Source organism: Nansenia antarctica (genome assembly GCF_963989245.1).
Source record: "Nansenia antarctica genome assembly, chromosome: 17".
NCBI lineage: Eukaryota > Metazoa > Chordata > Actinopteri > Argentiniformes > Microstomatidae > Nansenia > Nansenia antarctica.
Genome location: NC_137687.1, coordinates 20,111,261 through 20,128,020, shown reverse-complemented (window position 1 = coordinate 20,128,020; position 16,760 = coordinate 20,111,261). Strand labels below are relative to the sequence as shown.

The window sequence follows — 16,760 nt, the reverse complement described above, 5'->3', positions numbered from 1 at the left end:
CGCTTGCGTGTGCATGCTCATAACAGCCCACACCTTCACCTACATACTTGCTGCCACACACACACACATACACACACACACACACACACACACACACACACACACACACACACAGGTATAAACAAACTGACAGCGGAAGGCAGACATAATTGGGGCAGGTTCTGATCGGTACCTGAACTGACCAGGTTTCTCAGGTTCTGATCGGTACCTGAACTGACCAGGTTTCTCAGGTTCTGATCGTACCTGAACTGACCAGGTTTCTCAGGCGCTGGTGGAAAGTTGAACAAAGTAAAAGTTGAAACTGAGATGACATTGTGGGTTTATACAAGAGGCAGAATGAAAAGAACAATGCCCTAGTACTGCTAATTAGAAAGCACAGAGAGAGAGAGAGGAGGAGAGGGAGAGAGAGAGAGAACTGCACCCAGCATGCCTACAGAACAGTATGTATATATTCTTACGTGAGTTTGTGTGGTACAGTATATGTGGTAGGTGCCTCTTCACGTACTATACAGTACATGTATACATGTGTGTGTTTGTAATGTGACTTCATGACTGTTTCTTGTCCTTGTTGTTTAAGTTGATAGATGATTACCTGTACTCTATGTATGTACTCCCCCTCTCCTCTCCTCCTCTACTCCCTCTCATTCCCCCCCTACTTCCCTGTTGTACCTCCTCTTTCCCTCTCTCCTCCTCTCATCCCTCTACCCCCTCTCCTACCTCTCAACTGCCACCCCCACACCACCCCCCACCCCGCAATACTCCCCATTTCCCCTGTTGTCCCTCCTGTCTCCCTCTTTCCTCCTCTCATCCCTCTACCCCCCCCCCGCGCGCGTGCGCGCCATACGCCCCCTTTCCTCTGTTGTCCCCCCTCTCTCATCCCTCTCTTCACTACTTGTGCAGGTGCAGTACATGCTGCTGGCCTCTAGGAGTGCTGCTCCTCAGGCCAGTTGAGTCCTTATTGAGATGCAGCGAGGTGTTACCCAGCCCACAAGATAGGGATCGCCACAGGCCGCGTGATTCAGCTAGAGGAAGGGACGGGGGGGACAGAGGGACACAGAGGAGGAGGGGGAAAGAGGGAGGATTCCACCTCCACCTAAATAAGCAGCAGCTAGCGAACAGTAAAACTACTGCAATCTGACAAGAGTTCTGGGTTCTGGGTGTCCCAATGAACGAGCACTGGATAGGCAAAGCCCCGTTACGCATTTTGATCAGCACTAACAATCCATAAACACACACACACACACACACACACACAGACATGTACCTATGTATGTACGTATGCATGCAAACACAGACACACATACACACACACACACACACACACACCTACACACACACACACACACACACCTACACACACATACACACACACACACACACACACAGACATGTACCTATGTATGTACGTATGCATGCAAACACAGACACACATACACACACACACACACAAACACACCTACACACACACACACACACAGACATGTACCTATGTATGTACGTATGCATGCAAACACAGACACACATACACACACACACACACACACAAACACACCTACACACACACACACACACACACACACACACACACACACACAGTCACTGAATCAATCTTCCTGCTGTAATTTGCAACAGTTAGCTATTCCCTTCCTCTCTGGAGAGTAAATCACACATTGGAGTCTGTGTGTGTGTGTGTGTGTGTGTGTGTGTGTGTGTGTGTGTGTGTACGTGTGTGTGCGTGCGTGAGTGTGTGTGTGTGTGTACAATACAGGCCAGGCGGGTGGTTTCCCTGAGGCGCAGTACCCACCTGTGTTTTGCCGCAATGCCATTGTGAAGAGTTGTTAAGAGTAGGTCACTCTAGAACCCTCTGGTGGGGAACAGCCACCTGACTGGTACCTCTCTCAGCCTGAGAGGATGCCAAAGGGAAAGAGCACTGGATGGTAGAGTAGAAATTATGTTATGATGCAGGGCTGTCAGTCTGAGGTGGTGGTGTGCAACACCGGTGCCCCCCAGGGAACTGTTCTGTCACCCTTTCTCTTCACCCTCTATACCTCCGACTTCCAGTTTAGCTCCGACCACTGCCACCTGCAGAAGTTTTCTGATGACTCCTCTATCGTCGGTTACATCACAGACGACAGGGATGAGGAGTACAGGGCCCTGGTGGAGAGCTTTGTGCAGTGGTGCGACACCAACTACCTTTTGCTTAACACCAGCAAAACAAAGGAGTTGGTGGTGGATTTTAGGAGGAAGAGAAGGACCCCAGCCCCCATCACCATCAAGGGGGTGGAAGTCGAGAGGGTGGACTCCTACAGGTACCTGGGAGTACAAATTAATAACAAACTGGACTGGACCGACAACACCGAGGCTCTTCTCAGGAAAGGGCAGAGCAGACTGTTTTTCCTGAGAAGGCTGAGGTCTTTCGGTGTCTGCAACAAGCTGCTGCGAATGTTTTATCAGTCGGTGGTTGCCAGCGTTCTGTTCTTCGCCGTGGCCTGCTGGGGTGGAAACATCTGTGCCAGGGATGCTGCGAAGCTAAACAAACTGGTGAAGAAGGCCAGCTCTGTGGTGGGGACCGGGCTGGACAGCCTAGAGGTGGTGGCAGAACAGAGGATGGGGAAAAAACTGGCGGCCATGCTGGCCAATCCCTCCCACCCGATGTACTGCGAGCTGGCGGGGATGAGGAGCAAGTTCAGCCACAGATTTGTTCTCCCCCGTCAAAGTACAAAAAGATTTGGACAGTCCTTTGTTCCAGCTGCACTCCGACTCTACAACCAGGCCCTGCAGGGTGGGGGAGACCTGGAGCTGGAACTTTGGAACTTGGAACTTTTTACTTATTGAGCCTGCACTGTTTTATGTATTTTATTGAATGTTTTCTGTCTGCCCTAACTGAGCTGTTTGACAACAAAATTTCCCCATTGGGGACAATAAAGGTTTTCAATCAATCAATCAATGATGTGTGTGTGTGTGTGTGTGTGTGTGTGTGTGTGTGTGTGTGTGTGTGTGTGTGTGTGTGTGTGTGTGTGACTGGATGTGAGTAACACACGCACACACAGACGCACGCACACACGCACATGCACATACAGACGCACGCGCACACACACACACACACACACACACACACAGTCTTTCTCAGGCTCAATATGGTCATATGCCATCAAAGGGGGGAAATGCGACATGGAAATAATGTCAAAATGCGGGACTGTCATGTACAAGCAGCCTTAAAACAATGTTGTAACATTAGATAGGTTAGGGTTAGCTAGAGGCATCAGCATAATAGTGATTTTTTGTTATGCTTGTTATAAAGAAAAGGTTTATAATATATTGAATGAGATAAAAAATTAGATAATACAATGGCTAGTATCATTTTAAACATCTTTATTACCAAAGAAAATATTGTTAAGAAAAATTGTGACTTTCTTTTGTTGCTAGTGCAATCTCCGGTTTCGTGTCGATGATTCGCAAGGCATTCTGGGATTTCGCATGAAACACTCTGTTCGGAGTGTGCATCTTTAAAACCTCAGTTTGGAGGGCTATGTAGCCCTACCACTTGGCCCTACCCCTACATGAAAACAAGAATTGGGACAGTCCTACCCTACACGTGAACACGCAAAACGGAGTATGGCTAAAATGGAGGGCCAAGGGGTGAATTGGGATTGGATCTCTGTGTAAGGGATAGGAAGGGGCACTCCCCTGTGGCCACACCCCAGCCCATCTGGCCCCTTCCTGACCCCACCTGCCCTGCCAACACCCTGCCTGCCATGACCCCTCCCTGACCCCTCTACAGCCCCCTTGTTCTCACAGCTGAGGTGTTCAGTCAGTGTACCACCATAACCAGCAGAGATCCTGACTGACCTGGGAAGAGCACCCTGCATTGCTTACCAGTCCCTCTATAAACACACACACACACACACACACACACACACACCCACACACACACACACACACACACACAGACACACACCTACACAGGCACCCACACAGGCACACACACTGATTCCCCTCCACCCCTCTACTGACCTTCCACCCCCCTCATCGAATCAGAAAACACTTGTCTCTTTTTCATTGAGTCAGCACTCTTTCCTCCCTCCATCCTTCCCTTTATTCCACTCTCTCTGTGTTTCTTTCACTCTTTCACTCTGTCTATCCACTCCTTCTCTCTCCTCCCCCCTCCCTTCCCTGAAACTGACCTAGCAGCAAAGGCATGCAAACACACATGGCCCCCTCAGGTATGGGAGAGGTAGAGAGAGAGAGAGAGAGGTAGAGAGAGAGAGGTAGAGGGAGAGAGAGGTAGAGAGAGAGAGAGAGAGAGAGAGAGAGAGAGAGAGAGAGAGAGAGAGAGAGAGAGAGAGAGAGAGAGAGAGAGAGAGAGAGAGAGAGAGAGAGAGAGGGGAGGGTTTATTGCTGGTTCCATTTGGAAAATCCCCAAATGCTCAGCGAGGGTCTGGCAGTCAAGGTGAGACGCAGAGGACAACCCCCTCCCACCTCCCTCCTCTCATGCCCGCCTGCACCTCTCCAGCTGTTCTGAGCACTAGGTGTGTGTATGCATGGGGATGTTTATGTATGTTTGCATAATATGTGTGTGTGCGTCCATGTGTGTGTGTGTGTGTGTGTGTATGTGTGTGTGTGTGTGTGTGTGTTTACGTGTGTGCGTCCATGTGTGTGTGTGTGCTCACTGAGACTGATGTGCGTTATGTGTGTGCGTCCATGTGTATGTGTGTTTGTGTGTGTGTGTGTGCGTCCATGTGTGTGTGTATGTGTGTGTGTGTGTGTGTGTGTGTGTATGTGTGTGTGTGTGTGTGTGTGTGTATGTGTGTGTGTGTGTGTGTGTGTGTGTGTGTGTGTGTTTGTGTGTGTGTGTGTGTGTGTGTGTGTGCATCTCAGTATGTAAGAGAGACACTAGGGTAGCGGGAGAGAGGCCAAGGCATCCATCTATTTGCCTGACCTCACCAGACTTACCTGGCCTTGACCCTCTCTCTGCCCCTAGACTATCACAGCTGTATCATCTCCCCCACGGAGGAGAGAGAACACCCTCACACCACCCTCACACTACTACAGACAGTTACACTTAATGACTCCATTACAAAGACATGCCCGGATGACTGTTATGACCGTGAGAGGGTTTGTTTGACGTCTGCGATGGAGAATGCAACAATTACGGTGACAATGGCGTCTCGTGTTAGAGCCGGACATGCGCACACACAGACACACACACGCGCACGCGCACGCACACTTCTATACACACATATCCTATCAACAGTGTGAAATACATTTGTCCTCTGGGAGACAGTCGATAAGTGCCATGGTGGTGTTAAACCCAGGATTAACCTCTGCTTGACCGATCCCAGCTTGTAAGCGGTTAGAGCTTCTCCATGCTTGAATGCGTACATGCAAGGCCCGCCCAATCAAAGTCTAATCCTGGGTTTTTCTGCACTAATGCCTATTGACTTTTCCTTAGGGGTCTTACATGAAATCAATTCCCCAGTTGACTGCATTGAGAGCTCAATGGTTAATGTCAGTCCCAGCCGCACTGCCTGGGAGCCTGTAGGTGTCCATGTATGGAAATCCAAATGCTTCACGCACGTAGAGGTTTGAGGTGATGCTCTGGATGTCAATGGCTGGATGTGATGTCTCTCTCTCTCTCTCATGGTCTCTTCTTTCTGTTCTTCATTTCTGTTCTTCTCTGTGTTCCCTCATCTGCCTTTCGATCTTTGAAGTCTCCAAAATGTATCTCCCTGCTTGCTTCTCTCTCCCCCCCCCCCCCCCCCCCGCCCCACGCCTTCGCCCCCGTCCCACTCCTCCTCTCTCGGTGGGAGTGAGTGATGACGGAGGGGATGGGGGATTGGATGGTGGGATTGGATGGCTCACCTGGCGTCTGGCGGCCTCCTCCTGCTGATGGAGGAGGGATCTTTCATGTCTCCCTGTCAAAACAAGAGACGAGCATGAGTGAACACACACACGACAGACACACCCACTCTCTCTCTCTCTCTCTCTCTCCCTCTCTCTCTCTCTTTCTCTCTCTCTCTCCCTGTCTCTCTCTCTCTCTCTTTCTCTCTCATACTCTCCCTCCCTCCCCTATCTCTTGTCATTATTAACATATCCAATCTGGCCATTACAGAATGTGCCGCAGAAAATCGGTGTCAGGGAATAACAAGGTGAAATCCTCATGTGGATTAGTTTAGCGGGATCACGAACGTGAGTAGCTTTGAGTCTATTAGACGTCTGTTAGAGAGAACTGGGGTTTGGGGGCAGCTGGGAGGAGACGTTAACATTGTATCCACTTTAGTGATGGTAAGCAATGAGCTTTTGTAGAAGCATGAGGCCCTTTGTGTGTTTGAGCAGTCCCTGCTGGTCATAAATGAGCACTACAGTAGATGGTACAGTAGATAGTACTCACAGTAGGTAGTACTCAATGATCATGGCATGTATTTCATAGAACAGAAATACTGATTTATTGAGACTTTAAAGATGTATTTATTTGTTTACCCCTAATCAAGAAGTAGGATAATAACGAGTGGTCAGGGAATAACACTGTCCTTAAGTTAAAAACAGTACCTATCAATAGCATAGTATGAAATCAACCTGAATGAGCACTGAAATCAATGGCAACAGGAACCAAATAAAAAAGGAATCGAAAAGGGGTGAAAGTGGAGGACAGAAACAGAGGGAGAGGAAGGAGGGATGCAAACACACTACTGGTGTGTTGGGTGGCTCAGCCTCCAGCGAAACCGCCCGTACATTTTGAGGAACTGTTATCTCATTAAGGAGCATTGCTGATGGCATGTGGAGTTCAGTCTGTGTGCCGGGGAGTTTGCTCTGCTGTGGTGCATGACAAAAAGGCTCTCCCCAGGCCTTGGGATTCAGTTCACGGTGGTCTGAAATGACGACACCCTGCATGTGTATGGCTACCCCCTGCTTTACTTTGAATACATTAAATGTATTCATATGTATTTTGAGCATGGCCATTCATGTTGGTCTTCTGAAACACGAGTGAAGGGAGTTGGGAGGTTTTTAAGATTCTCCCTGTCTTGCACCCCCCACATGCACGCACACACACACACACACTTCCATACATTTTTTATAGTCAAAATCACAACATTTGCGCAGCTCCGCTGCAAATACAGGGAGAGACGAGAGGTGAGGCAGTGACAAGCTCAGCCTCACTTCTGATTGGTCAACCCCTCAGAAACTGGATGGAGTGCAGGCAATAAGCATGTGCCTGTTACAAACATAAAAGTACACCAGGGGAGGCAGCTATCACATCTGCCTCACTGAGGGGGGCAGCTATCACATCTGCCTCACTGAGGGGGGCGTGTATTGAGTCCACGTAATTGACGCTCGCTCTCCTTCCACGTTGGCTAGCTCTAGCAAAAAACTTCCAGCAGCTGCAAAAATGGAAAGCGTTATATCTAACCTTAAAAACGTCTCAAAATTGGACTTTCAATAAAAACAGGGAGTGATGAACAATGGAAGACCAATGCCTGAGCTTACGGACCTATTTCAAACAAAGGGACAGAAAATAACACTTGTTTCAAGTGGAGTGGTACTGCAACTTGTCCTGGCTGTCAAAGCATAGCTAGTCATAGCACTGTAGCAAGAACATAGATATGGTTTTTAGGATTATATTTTATTTCCTTTTATTAATTTACGTAAAGGTAAGATGATGCAATATATATCTTCATTTGTGTTGAATGAGCATGAATAGTGGAACTGCATTTGCCTATAGAATGTGAAGGTAAGTTGCCTGTATGCGTGTGTTACCTGTATGTGTGGGCAAAGAATGCTGTTGCCTGTATGCGTGTGTTACCTGTATGTGTGGGCAAAGAATGCTGATATGAAATATGAAACCGACGGTCACCAATAATATCATGCAACCTGACAATTGAATGGTGAATTGAAGCTACCTCTATCGGGTTCATATGTGTGTAAATCTGGTTCTGATACTAGCCAGTACCACCCCAACCATGAACCTGAAACACACACACACACACACACAGACACACACACACACACACACAGACACACACACACACACACACACACACACACACACACTCCAGTGCTCAGAGGGCAGTGTAGTCCTTATTTATTGATGTTCCCTGGAGAGGGAGCTCAGATCCCTGGAGTGTTCATTATTTAATGCCAGGGCAGTCACGTCACAGAGGCTCCAGGTCCTCGTAGGGGACTAATTGCAGACTAATTGAGAGGACTAAGGGGTGCTACACAAGGTTGGTTAGAAAATGGAAAAAAGTCTCTGCTGTATCAGACATATACAGTCTAACACACACCGCACATTGATACACACACACACACACACACACACACACACACACACACACACACACACACACACACACACACACACACCGTTCACTGTTATTCCTCCTGTGATCTTTGGGGAGATCGAATTTAATTCAGTTAATTAATCAATGAATGAACTTGAGCGAGGCTGTCTGGTTTGCTCTGGGCTTCCTGTGTTAGCTCAGGGAGATGTTTCATTACTGTCTGCTAGGCTATACTGTAAGCCTAGAAAACACTCGATATCTTCACACACTTTGAGTGCAATTAGATGATTCTCGTTTATGCAAACACAGCTAATGGCTAGCAATCTGATTACGTCTCCTGAAGTCAAAGATTTCACTCTTTGCTGTTAACATTAAGTTAATGGGTGGGTTAAGTGAATTAATGTGTGAATTCAGGGAGGCAGCATAGCCAAACTAATTAGATTGGGTGGACAGGCTCATTGTAATGTGTGGAATGGAATAAGGAATTGTATCAAACCCTGTCCTCACCAGCCCCCCCTGATAATGGATAAAGGAGCAGAAAAAGACCCTCCATCCCTGTCAGGGCAGAAAACGACCCTCCATCCCTGTCAGGGCAAATAAACAGTGAGAGAAGAGAGCAAACTCCTTATTCAGGCCTTTTCTGTTGCCCGGCCACATCAAGGCTGCTAATCAATCCTGCAAATTGGTTTGTTCCTTGACAAGGTTACCAAATGACGGGTGGGAGGATGTAGGGAGAGGAGGGATGGAGGGAGAGACAGAGGGGGGGGGGAGAGAGAGAGATGTTACATTGTTATGCTACAGTTTGACATATTGTTGTCAAAAGCAGTGATGGGATGGCTGAGGGCCAATGATGGGGCAGTTAAAGTGAGGAAGGGGTGAAGGATTCTGTTGATTGTTAAGGAAACAGAATGGGTGAATTATATAACCTGAGGTTCCAAACCATTGCGCGTGTGTGTGTGAATGAATGTGTGTGTGCACTTGCACGTGCGTGCTTATGTTTGGTGTTATGACACAAAAGGAGAGCGAAGACAGATAGCCTGTGTGCGTGTGGCCGTCTGTGTGTGTGTGTGTGTGTGTGTGTGTGTGTGTGTGTGTGTGTGTGTGAGTGTGAGTGTGAGTGTGTGTGTGCATGTTTGTGTGTGGGTATGTGTTCATTTTCCGCACAGCAGACACGGATGCTCCCCTAACCCTGTCACAATGAAATGTGAGCCCCATTTCCCAGCATTCCCAGCTGAGCCTTTGGAATTGAAAAATAAATATATAAAAAATGGAATAAATAAAAACGGTCAGCATTTCCAATCTGTTATTTTTCTCTCCACTGACCCGAGGTGTGTGTGTGTGTGTGTGTGTGTGTGTGTGTGTGTGTGTGTGTGTGTGTGTGTGTGTGAGAGTGTGTGTGTGTGTGTGTGTGTGGGGGGGGGGGGTGGGGGTGTGTGTGTATGCCTGTGTGTATGCCTGTGTGTGTGTGTGTGTGTGTGTGTGTGTGTTTATTTATCTATTCCAGGTACACTTCACGCCGGAGTGCAAGTTTAAGGAGAGCGTGTTTGAGAACTACTATGTGACCTACTCATCCATCCTATACCGGCAGACCCAGTCGGGCCGGGCCTGGTACATCGGCATCAACAGGGACGGACACGTCATGAAGGGAAACCGGGTCAAAAAGACCAAGGGAGCTGCTCACTTTCTGCCCAAACTCATTGAAGGTACAGTAGACCTCATACATCATGTATACTCTCCATAGGGTAGATCTCATACATCATGTATACTCTCCATAAGGTCCAGGGAGGGGAGGGGAGGGGTACATCATGTATACTCACCATAGGGTCCAGAGAGGGGAGGGTACATCATGTATACTCACCATAGGGTCCAGAGAGGGGAGGGTACATCATGTATACTCACCATAGGGTCCAGAGAGGGGAGGGTACATCATGTATACTCACCATAGGGTCCAGAGAGGGGAGGGTACATCATGTATACTCACCATAGGGTCCAGGGAGTGTGATGCCTTGTGTCATTCTTCCCACAAATGCATGTAATAATAATAAGAAGAAGAAGAAGAAGAAGAAGAAGAAGAAGGGGGAGGGCGTTCCAGAGGGACGGGGCTGCGGCTGAAAAGGTCCTATCACCCCAGGTCCGCAGCTTGGTCCTGGTGGTCTTGAGGGTGGTTTGGTAGAAGATGTAGAATATGAACGTAGTGGGACACGTAGTCCTAGATCTCTTGATCTTGATCAATCATTCGATGTCTTTCCTTCCTTCCCTCCTTCTCTCTCATCCCCTCTCTTCTGCCCCTATACAGTGGCCATGTACCGGGAGCCCTCGTTGCATGATGTGGCAGAGCCACAAAGCCCGCCACGGAAAACGCCCAAGACCTCTGACTCGCCCGTCCTGGCGAACGGCAAGAAAGACCCCCCGAAAAACAAAACCTCCTAGCGCACGGAGAAGCAGGGGCAGGACACAGGACACTGGCATGGGCACCTAAAGGGATGATCACAGGGCTATTAAGGAGCAATGGAGGTGGTGACAACACTGACCCTATAAGAACTCAATCCCCCATAATGCATTGGTAGAGGGGAAAAAAGACATATTGAACCCTTCTTTATCGACATGGTGCCCTCAGCCACTGCAGCTCCCCCCCACCTTCTCCAACACAACCATCACCCCACCTGTCTGAGTCTGGGATTTCAGAGCAATAACACCCTGAGAAGACTGAATGGTGCCTCTGGCCATGTCACAGCAGCGCCACCTACAGTACACATGGTGAAGAGAAGGAGACCGACACGTACGTCATCAGCGACTGTTCTATCCACTCACCCTCAGCAAGAAACGTGTCTCCCTGTTTTACTACAAGGGTGTCACCGTCAAAATCTTCCCACCTGCCCCACCGAGCAGCACATAGAGGGGGTCTACTGTTGTATTCCCAAAGGTCCAGTGCTAATGTAAGGTCGTCATCAACCCAAACACCCTTCTGTTCTCCCAGCATCTGCTGAGCCAGGACGTCAGCACCTTCCTGATATCTCCTGGATACTTATGCCATGTGGATTTTGTTCTCCCTCCCTTTCGTTCACCTTTGGTGCAGTTTGATTCGTTTGTGACATGGAGTCAATTTTCCACTCGGTAGGACAAGAAAAAACCCTTGTCCTCTGGGTCCATTAACAGCTCTGGCTGATCGAAATCTCCAACCCTAGAAGAGAAAGAAACCTCCACACTGTACCCACACAACACACACACACTCACGCACACACACACACACACACACACACGCGCGCCCTACCCCCCCACACACATACACACACACACACACACACACACACACACACACACACATACACAAATACTATACAGACGCTCTAATCAATTAAAACACACACTCACGCACACTGGCTGTGCGGGCCTGAGGAATGATGAGGATATCATCTGTGAGATGGTGTAGATCTCTGGTAGTCTCTTTGTCCATGTAGGTTATGATTACAGTACGCTCTGTGTGGCAGCCAAGCATTGCACCATCCTATCACAGGACTATGATTTCTTTAGACGATGCCCTAAGCCAGATACATAATATGTTATTATTATTATTGTGTGTGTGTGTGTGTGGATGGGAGACAATTAATATTACAGCATAGTTGTTTTATTGGTTGTTTTATGAGGGCTACATAACCTCCATTGGTTCTTGGTTTCTATGCCTCACCTCTACCTTCAACTACGGCCATAGAGCAGTGGGGTCTGGTTGGGCCGTCCTTCACAGACAGTATACATTGGACCGCTCCTACTCGGGATCAAGTGTCCTCAAGTATTTTTTTATGCAATGGAACCTGAGCCTTCTTTACTAAACATCTCATCATCACCTCCCATAGAAAACAGCGAACACACACGTAGCTGGTGTTGTAATACCACATCCTCCATGTTGCTATAGGACCGGATACCAAAGTGACTTGATAAGGGGATGATGATGATGATAATGGCAGTAGGTGTATGGTAATAAGGTAATAAGGATGAAATGTATGCAAAGTTAGTTACTAGTGTTGTCTCCGTATCAAATACATATAATGCAAAAAAAATGAATTCATGGCAAAGCGTTCTGGGAAATAAGTCTTGATGAGTGATCCTACTGATTGTCCTTATTTTGGGGAGGGAGATAGCGAGTTGGAGGAGGGCAGGAGGGAGATAGGGAGGGGGAGGGGGAGGAGGGAGGGGGAGGAGGGCAGGAGGGAGGGGGAGGAGGGCAGGAGGGAGATAGGGAGGGGGAGGGGGAGGAGGGAGGGGCAGGAGGGAGGGGGAAGAGGGGAGGAGGGCAGGAGGGAGGGGGAAGAGGGCAGGAGGGAGGGGGAGGAGGGAGGGGGAGGAGGGCAGGAGGGAGGGGGAGGAGGGCAGGAGGGAGGGGGAGGAGGGAGGGGGAGGAGGGCAGGAGGGAGGGGGAGGAGGGCAGGAGGGAGGGGGAGGAGGGAGGGGGAGGAGGGCAGGAGGGAGGGGGAAGAGGGCAGGAGGGAGGGGGAAGAGGGCAGGAGGGAGGGGGAGGAGGGAGGGGGAGGAGGGCAGGAGGGAGGGGGAGGAGGGCAGGAGGGAGGGGGAGGAGGGCAGGAGGGAGGGGGAGGAGGGAGGGGGAAGAGGGGAGGAGGGCAGGAGGGAGGGGGAAGAGGGAGGGGGAGGAGGGCAGGAGGGAGGGGGAGGAGGGCAGGAGGGAGGGAGGGGGAGGAGGGCAGGAGGGAGATAGGGAGGGAGAGGAGGAGGAGGGCAGGAGGGAGGGGGAGGAGGGAGATAGGGAGGGGGAGGAGGGCAGGAGGGAGGGGAGGAGGGCAGGAGGGAGCTGCAGGGGGGAGGCAGGAGCAGAGGGTTTCCTCTGTGGCTTGACTGGGCTTGTTTGACTTGCAACAGACAGACAGAATGTCAGGTTGAGGGTTCAAATGGCCTCCTCACCACAATGGAGTCATCCCAAATTAGACACTGACATGAGGCATCTTTCTTTTTTTCTCTCTCTCACACACACACGCACTCTCTCTCTCTCTCTCTCTCTCTCTCTCCCTCTCTCTCTCTCTCTCTCTCTCTCTCTCTTTCTCTCTCTCTCTCTCTCTCTCTCTCCCTCTCTCTCTCTCCCCTTCTCTCTCCCTTCGGCAAATATTCCTCCCTCATGCCTAGAACGTTGGAGGTGTAAATAATACAAATATTCTCACATAATAGCCCATAGAGAACGTGTAGTGGGTTCTTCCCCAGCAGCCTTGATGGGGGTTTCCCTTTGTGACAGAGCGCTACAGTCACCTCTTACCCTTGGTCCTGGAGAGCTCAAACGAGGGCTGCAAAAACATGCTCTACGAATGTGTAATGTGTCAGAAATGTATTCTAACATTGTAATCATATGATAACCACCATGTGTTATATGCTACACACATTTGGCATGACTTTCTTTCAAAATAACCTTACCAACTCTGTAGTCAGGCAATCAGCCTCAATCAACTTCTCTGGCAGACCTCCTAACCCACCTTGCCTTGTTGAAGGTCTGGGTCTGGACCTCAGCCAGGGGGGGTTGATGCCCCACGGTGGTGCAGGCAGCCCTCCAGGTTGTCCGAGCCCCAGGTTGAGAGAAGGCTTGGCTTCTCGAGGTTTAAACCAGCGGGAGGTAAGGGCCTCTGGGGTTCTGACTACAACTACGCTTAACACCCCCTCGCTAACTCTGAGTAATGACTTCAATTAAGCAATTAAATTGGGCTTCAGTGTGATGTACTCGTCTGCTCCCATCCCATGGTACCGGGCCTACAGCGCCACGCCTGACCCCCCTGATTCACAAGCTAATCCCAATCTTGTCCAATTATAAAAACGGTTCTAAGACATGAGTGTCGTTAAAGATTTCTCAGTGCTGGATTTGAAATGGTGTGTCTGGAGGGAAGAGGAGAGGAGGATTATATCAACCAACAACAATTCTAGTGGATTGGATCTATCTAACCATTAATGCTGTGACTTTACTGTTTTCTTTAAGGGCTGGGAAATCTATATTGCAATATATATATATATATATATATATATATATATATATATATATATATATATACAGTATATTCTGTCTATGTCTGTGTGCATTACATTGTTTTCATTCACAATGCTCCAAATGGAGCATGATCAACGCTGTCATTAGCAACGGGTAGGGAGAATGAAGGGCTAACGCTACTGTACTAGCAAATACTTAGTGATGGTTTAACACCATTTTTTAACACAATTTTAATCCATTAGGATTGTCCCTTAGCAATGCAATACTCTAGTGCCCTTGGTAATAGTGGTAATAGGCATAGTGTCTCTGTGTGTGTGTGTGTGTGTGTGTGTGTGTGTGTGTGTGTGTGTGTGTGTGTGTGTGTGTGTGTGTGTGTGTGTGTGTGTGCGCGTGTGTTTCGCTTTCACACACAAGTGTGTGTAGGGCAGGCTACTTAGTGGAGTGTTGGTTCATGTATGCAGGGGATGCATAGTAAGGAGAACATAACGCTCCACTTTGACTTGACTGTGGCTTCCTGCTTCTGTTGTGGTTGTTGTGGTTGTAGTGCTCATCTGACATCACAGCAGGAGGAGATGTACTTCCATCTCATACAGAATAGAGCAACTCTTGATTATTGTAATGGCCCTGTTCTTTTCAACAAACAGGTATTTACACCTGCTTGTACACTACTGAATAATGGCTGTGAAGAAAAGCGTACAGGGAGAAACACCGAACACTAAAGCACATGAGAGGATATGTGACAGATGAGCAGTACAATGTTGGTCCCCTAGGTGTTCCGCTTGCAGTGTTTTTTGGCCTTCTTTTGATAGATGCAGAGCGGTTGGGCTATAAAGGCATTTGTTGGGTGTGAAGAGTTTTAGTGTGTTTGTGTGTGTATGTGTGTGGGTGTGTGTGTGTGTGTGTGTGTGTGTGTGTGCCTGCCTGCCTCCCTCTGTGCATGTGCGTGTGCATGTGCATGTGTATGTGTGTCTGTGTGTGTATGCCATGTTTTGCGGTGTTCTTTGAATCATTTAAGAGTTGAATCAGTAAGTCTGATCACAGAGGGAGCCCTCCTTCTCTCTCTTTCTACCATGATGCCCGTCTCACCCTCTGACCCGTCTCACCCTCTGCCTTCTGGGTTCCAGCTGTCACTTCAAGTCATTTCCTGTGAATGACTATCTGAAAGGTCTCTGTTTATCTCATCTTCTTTATTCCGGCTCCTCTATGTCTACTTGACCTCCTAATCTGATCAATGGGAGAATGGGAGCTGGCTTTGTACGGCTTTAATGTTCCCTGTTAAATGTCTCTTGATCCAGTTCCAAATGCTAAATATCATCTCCTTACTGAGTAGGTAAGAACTGCAGCCTGGATCGACTGGGATCCCGTGGACTCAGGGAGAGGGGGGGGGAAGAGAGAGAGAGAGGGGGGGGGGGGGGGTGGAGAGAGAGGGAGAGGGGGGGGGGGGTGGAGAGAGAGAGAGAGGGGGGTGGAGAGAGAGAGAGAGAGGGGGGGGGTGGAGAGAGAGAGAGGGGGGGGTGGAGAGAGAGGGGGGGTGGAGAGAGAGAGAGGGGGGGGTGGAGAGAGAGAGAGGGGGGGGTGGAGAGAGAGAGAGGGGGGGGTGGAGAGAGAGAGGGGGGGGTGGAGCGAGAGAGAGGGGGGGGTGGAGAGAGAGAGAGGGGGGGGTGGAGAGAGAGAGGGGGGGGTGGAGAGAGAGAGAGAGGGGGGGGTGGAGAGAGAGAGGGGGGGGGTGGAGCTTCCCTTTGAAGTTTCACTCCCTTTCCTGATCCGTCTCTAAACACAACTTTGCTTTATCCGAGGCCAGAGGGTGTGTGTGTGTGTGTGTGTGTGTGTGTGTGTGTGTGTGTGTGTGTGTCTTATACTCTTCTTTGCATCTCATCTGTTAGTCTTTGTCTACCTGTGTCTGCAGTATGTCTTTACTACATGGGAATTGTGTGTGTGTGTGTGTGTGTGTGTGTGTGTGTGTGTGTGTGTGTGTGTGAGAGAGAGAGAGAGAGAGAGAGAGAGAGAGAGAGAGAGAGAGAGAGATAGAAAGTGAGTGAGTGAGTGAGTGAGTGAGTGAGTGAGGAGAGGAATACATCAGAAGCCAAATCAATGAGTGCTAGTCCTATGTGCTAGTCCTATCTATGGCAGAAAGCAATAAACTTCATTAAGGTGCAACAAGATGATCTATGAGAGTGTTAAATGATTAGCAAATAAACAAAGTATGTAATTATTAGATATTTTATTTTTCTAACATTTGCCCTGTTTGTGAATGGATTGCTGTTATGTGTGTGTGTTAGTTTGAGGTGTAGTCCCTTCTCCCACATCTGCAATGCAGCAGAAAAGACAAAAAAAGAGAAGCTCACGTGCTTCAACAAAAGAATGATCCTGTCCTCGGACAAATATTCAAATTCCAAGCTTGACAAAAGGGCTTTCTATAGAAGCCCAGCTCTGAGCTAAATGCCACTGCCCCCGTAGTTATCCCCAGGAACACCTCCTCCAGCCAGGCTGCATGTTAAAGGCACACA

The 16,760-nt window shown here is 48.9% G+C and overlaps 1 protein-coding gene across 1 annotated transcript in view; it reads left to right on the top strand.

The window, feature by feature from the left end:
- LOC308172481 (fibroblast growth factor 11-like) overlaps nucleotides 1–10,709 on the top strand; it is a gene marked incomplete at both ends in the record, with an annotated part of 83,309 nt that extends 72,600 nt beyond the window's left edge. The window contains 2 exons of the mRNA XM_080547381.1: nucleotides 9,784–9,982; nucleotides 10,576–10,709. Of these exons, the coding sequence (XP_080403507.1) occupies nucleotides 9,784–9,982; nucleotides 10,576–10,709 (333 nt within the window). The remainder of the gene's footprint in view (nucleotides 1–9,783; nucleotides 9,983–10,575) is intronic.
- Nucleotides 10,710–16,760: the final 6,051 nt, after the last annotated feature.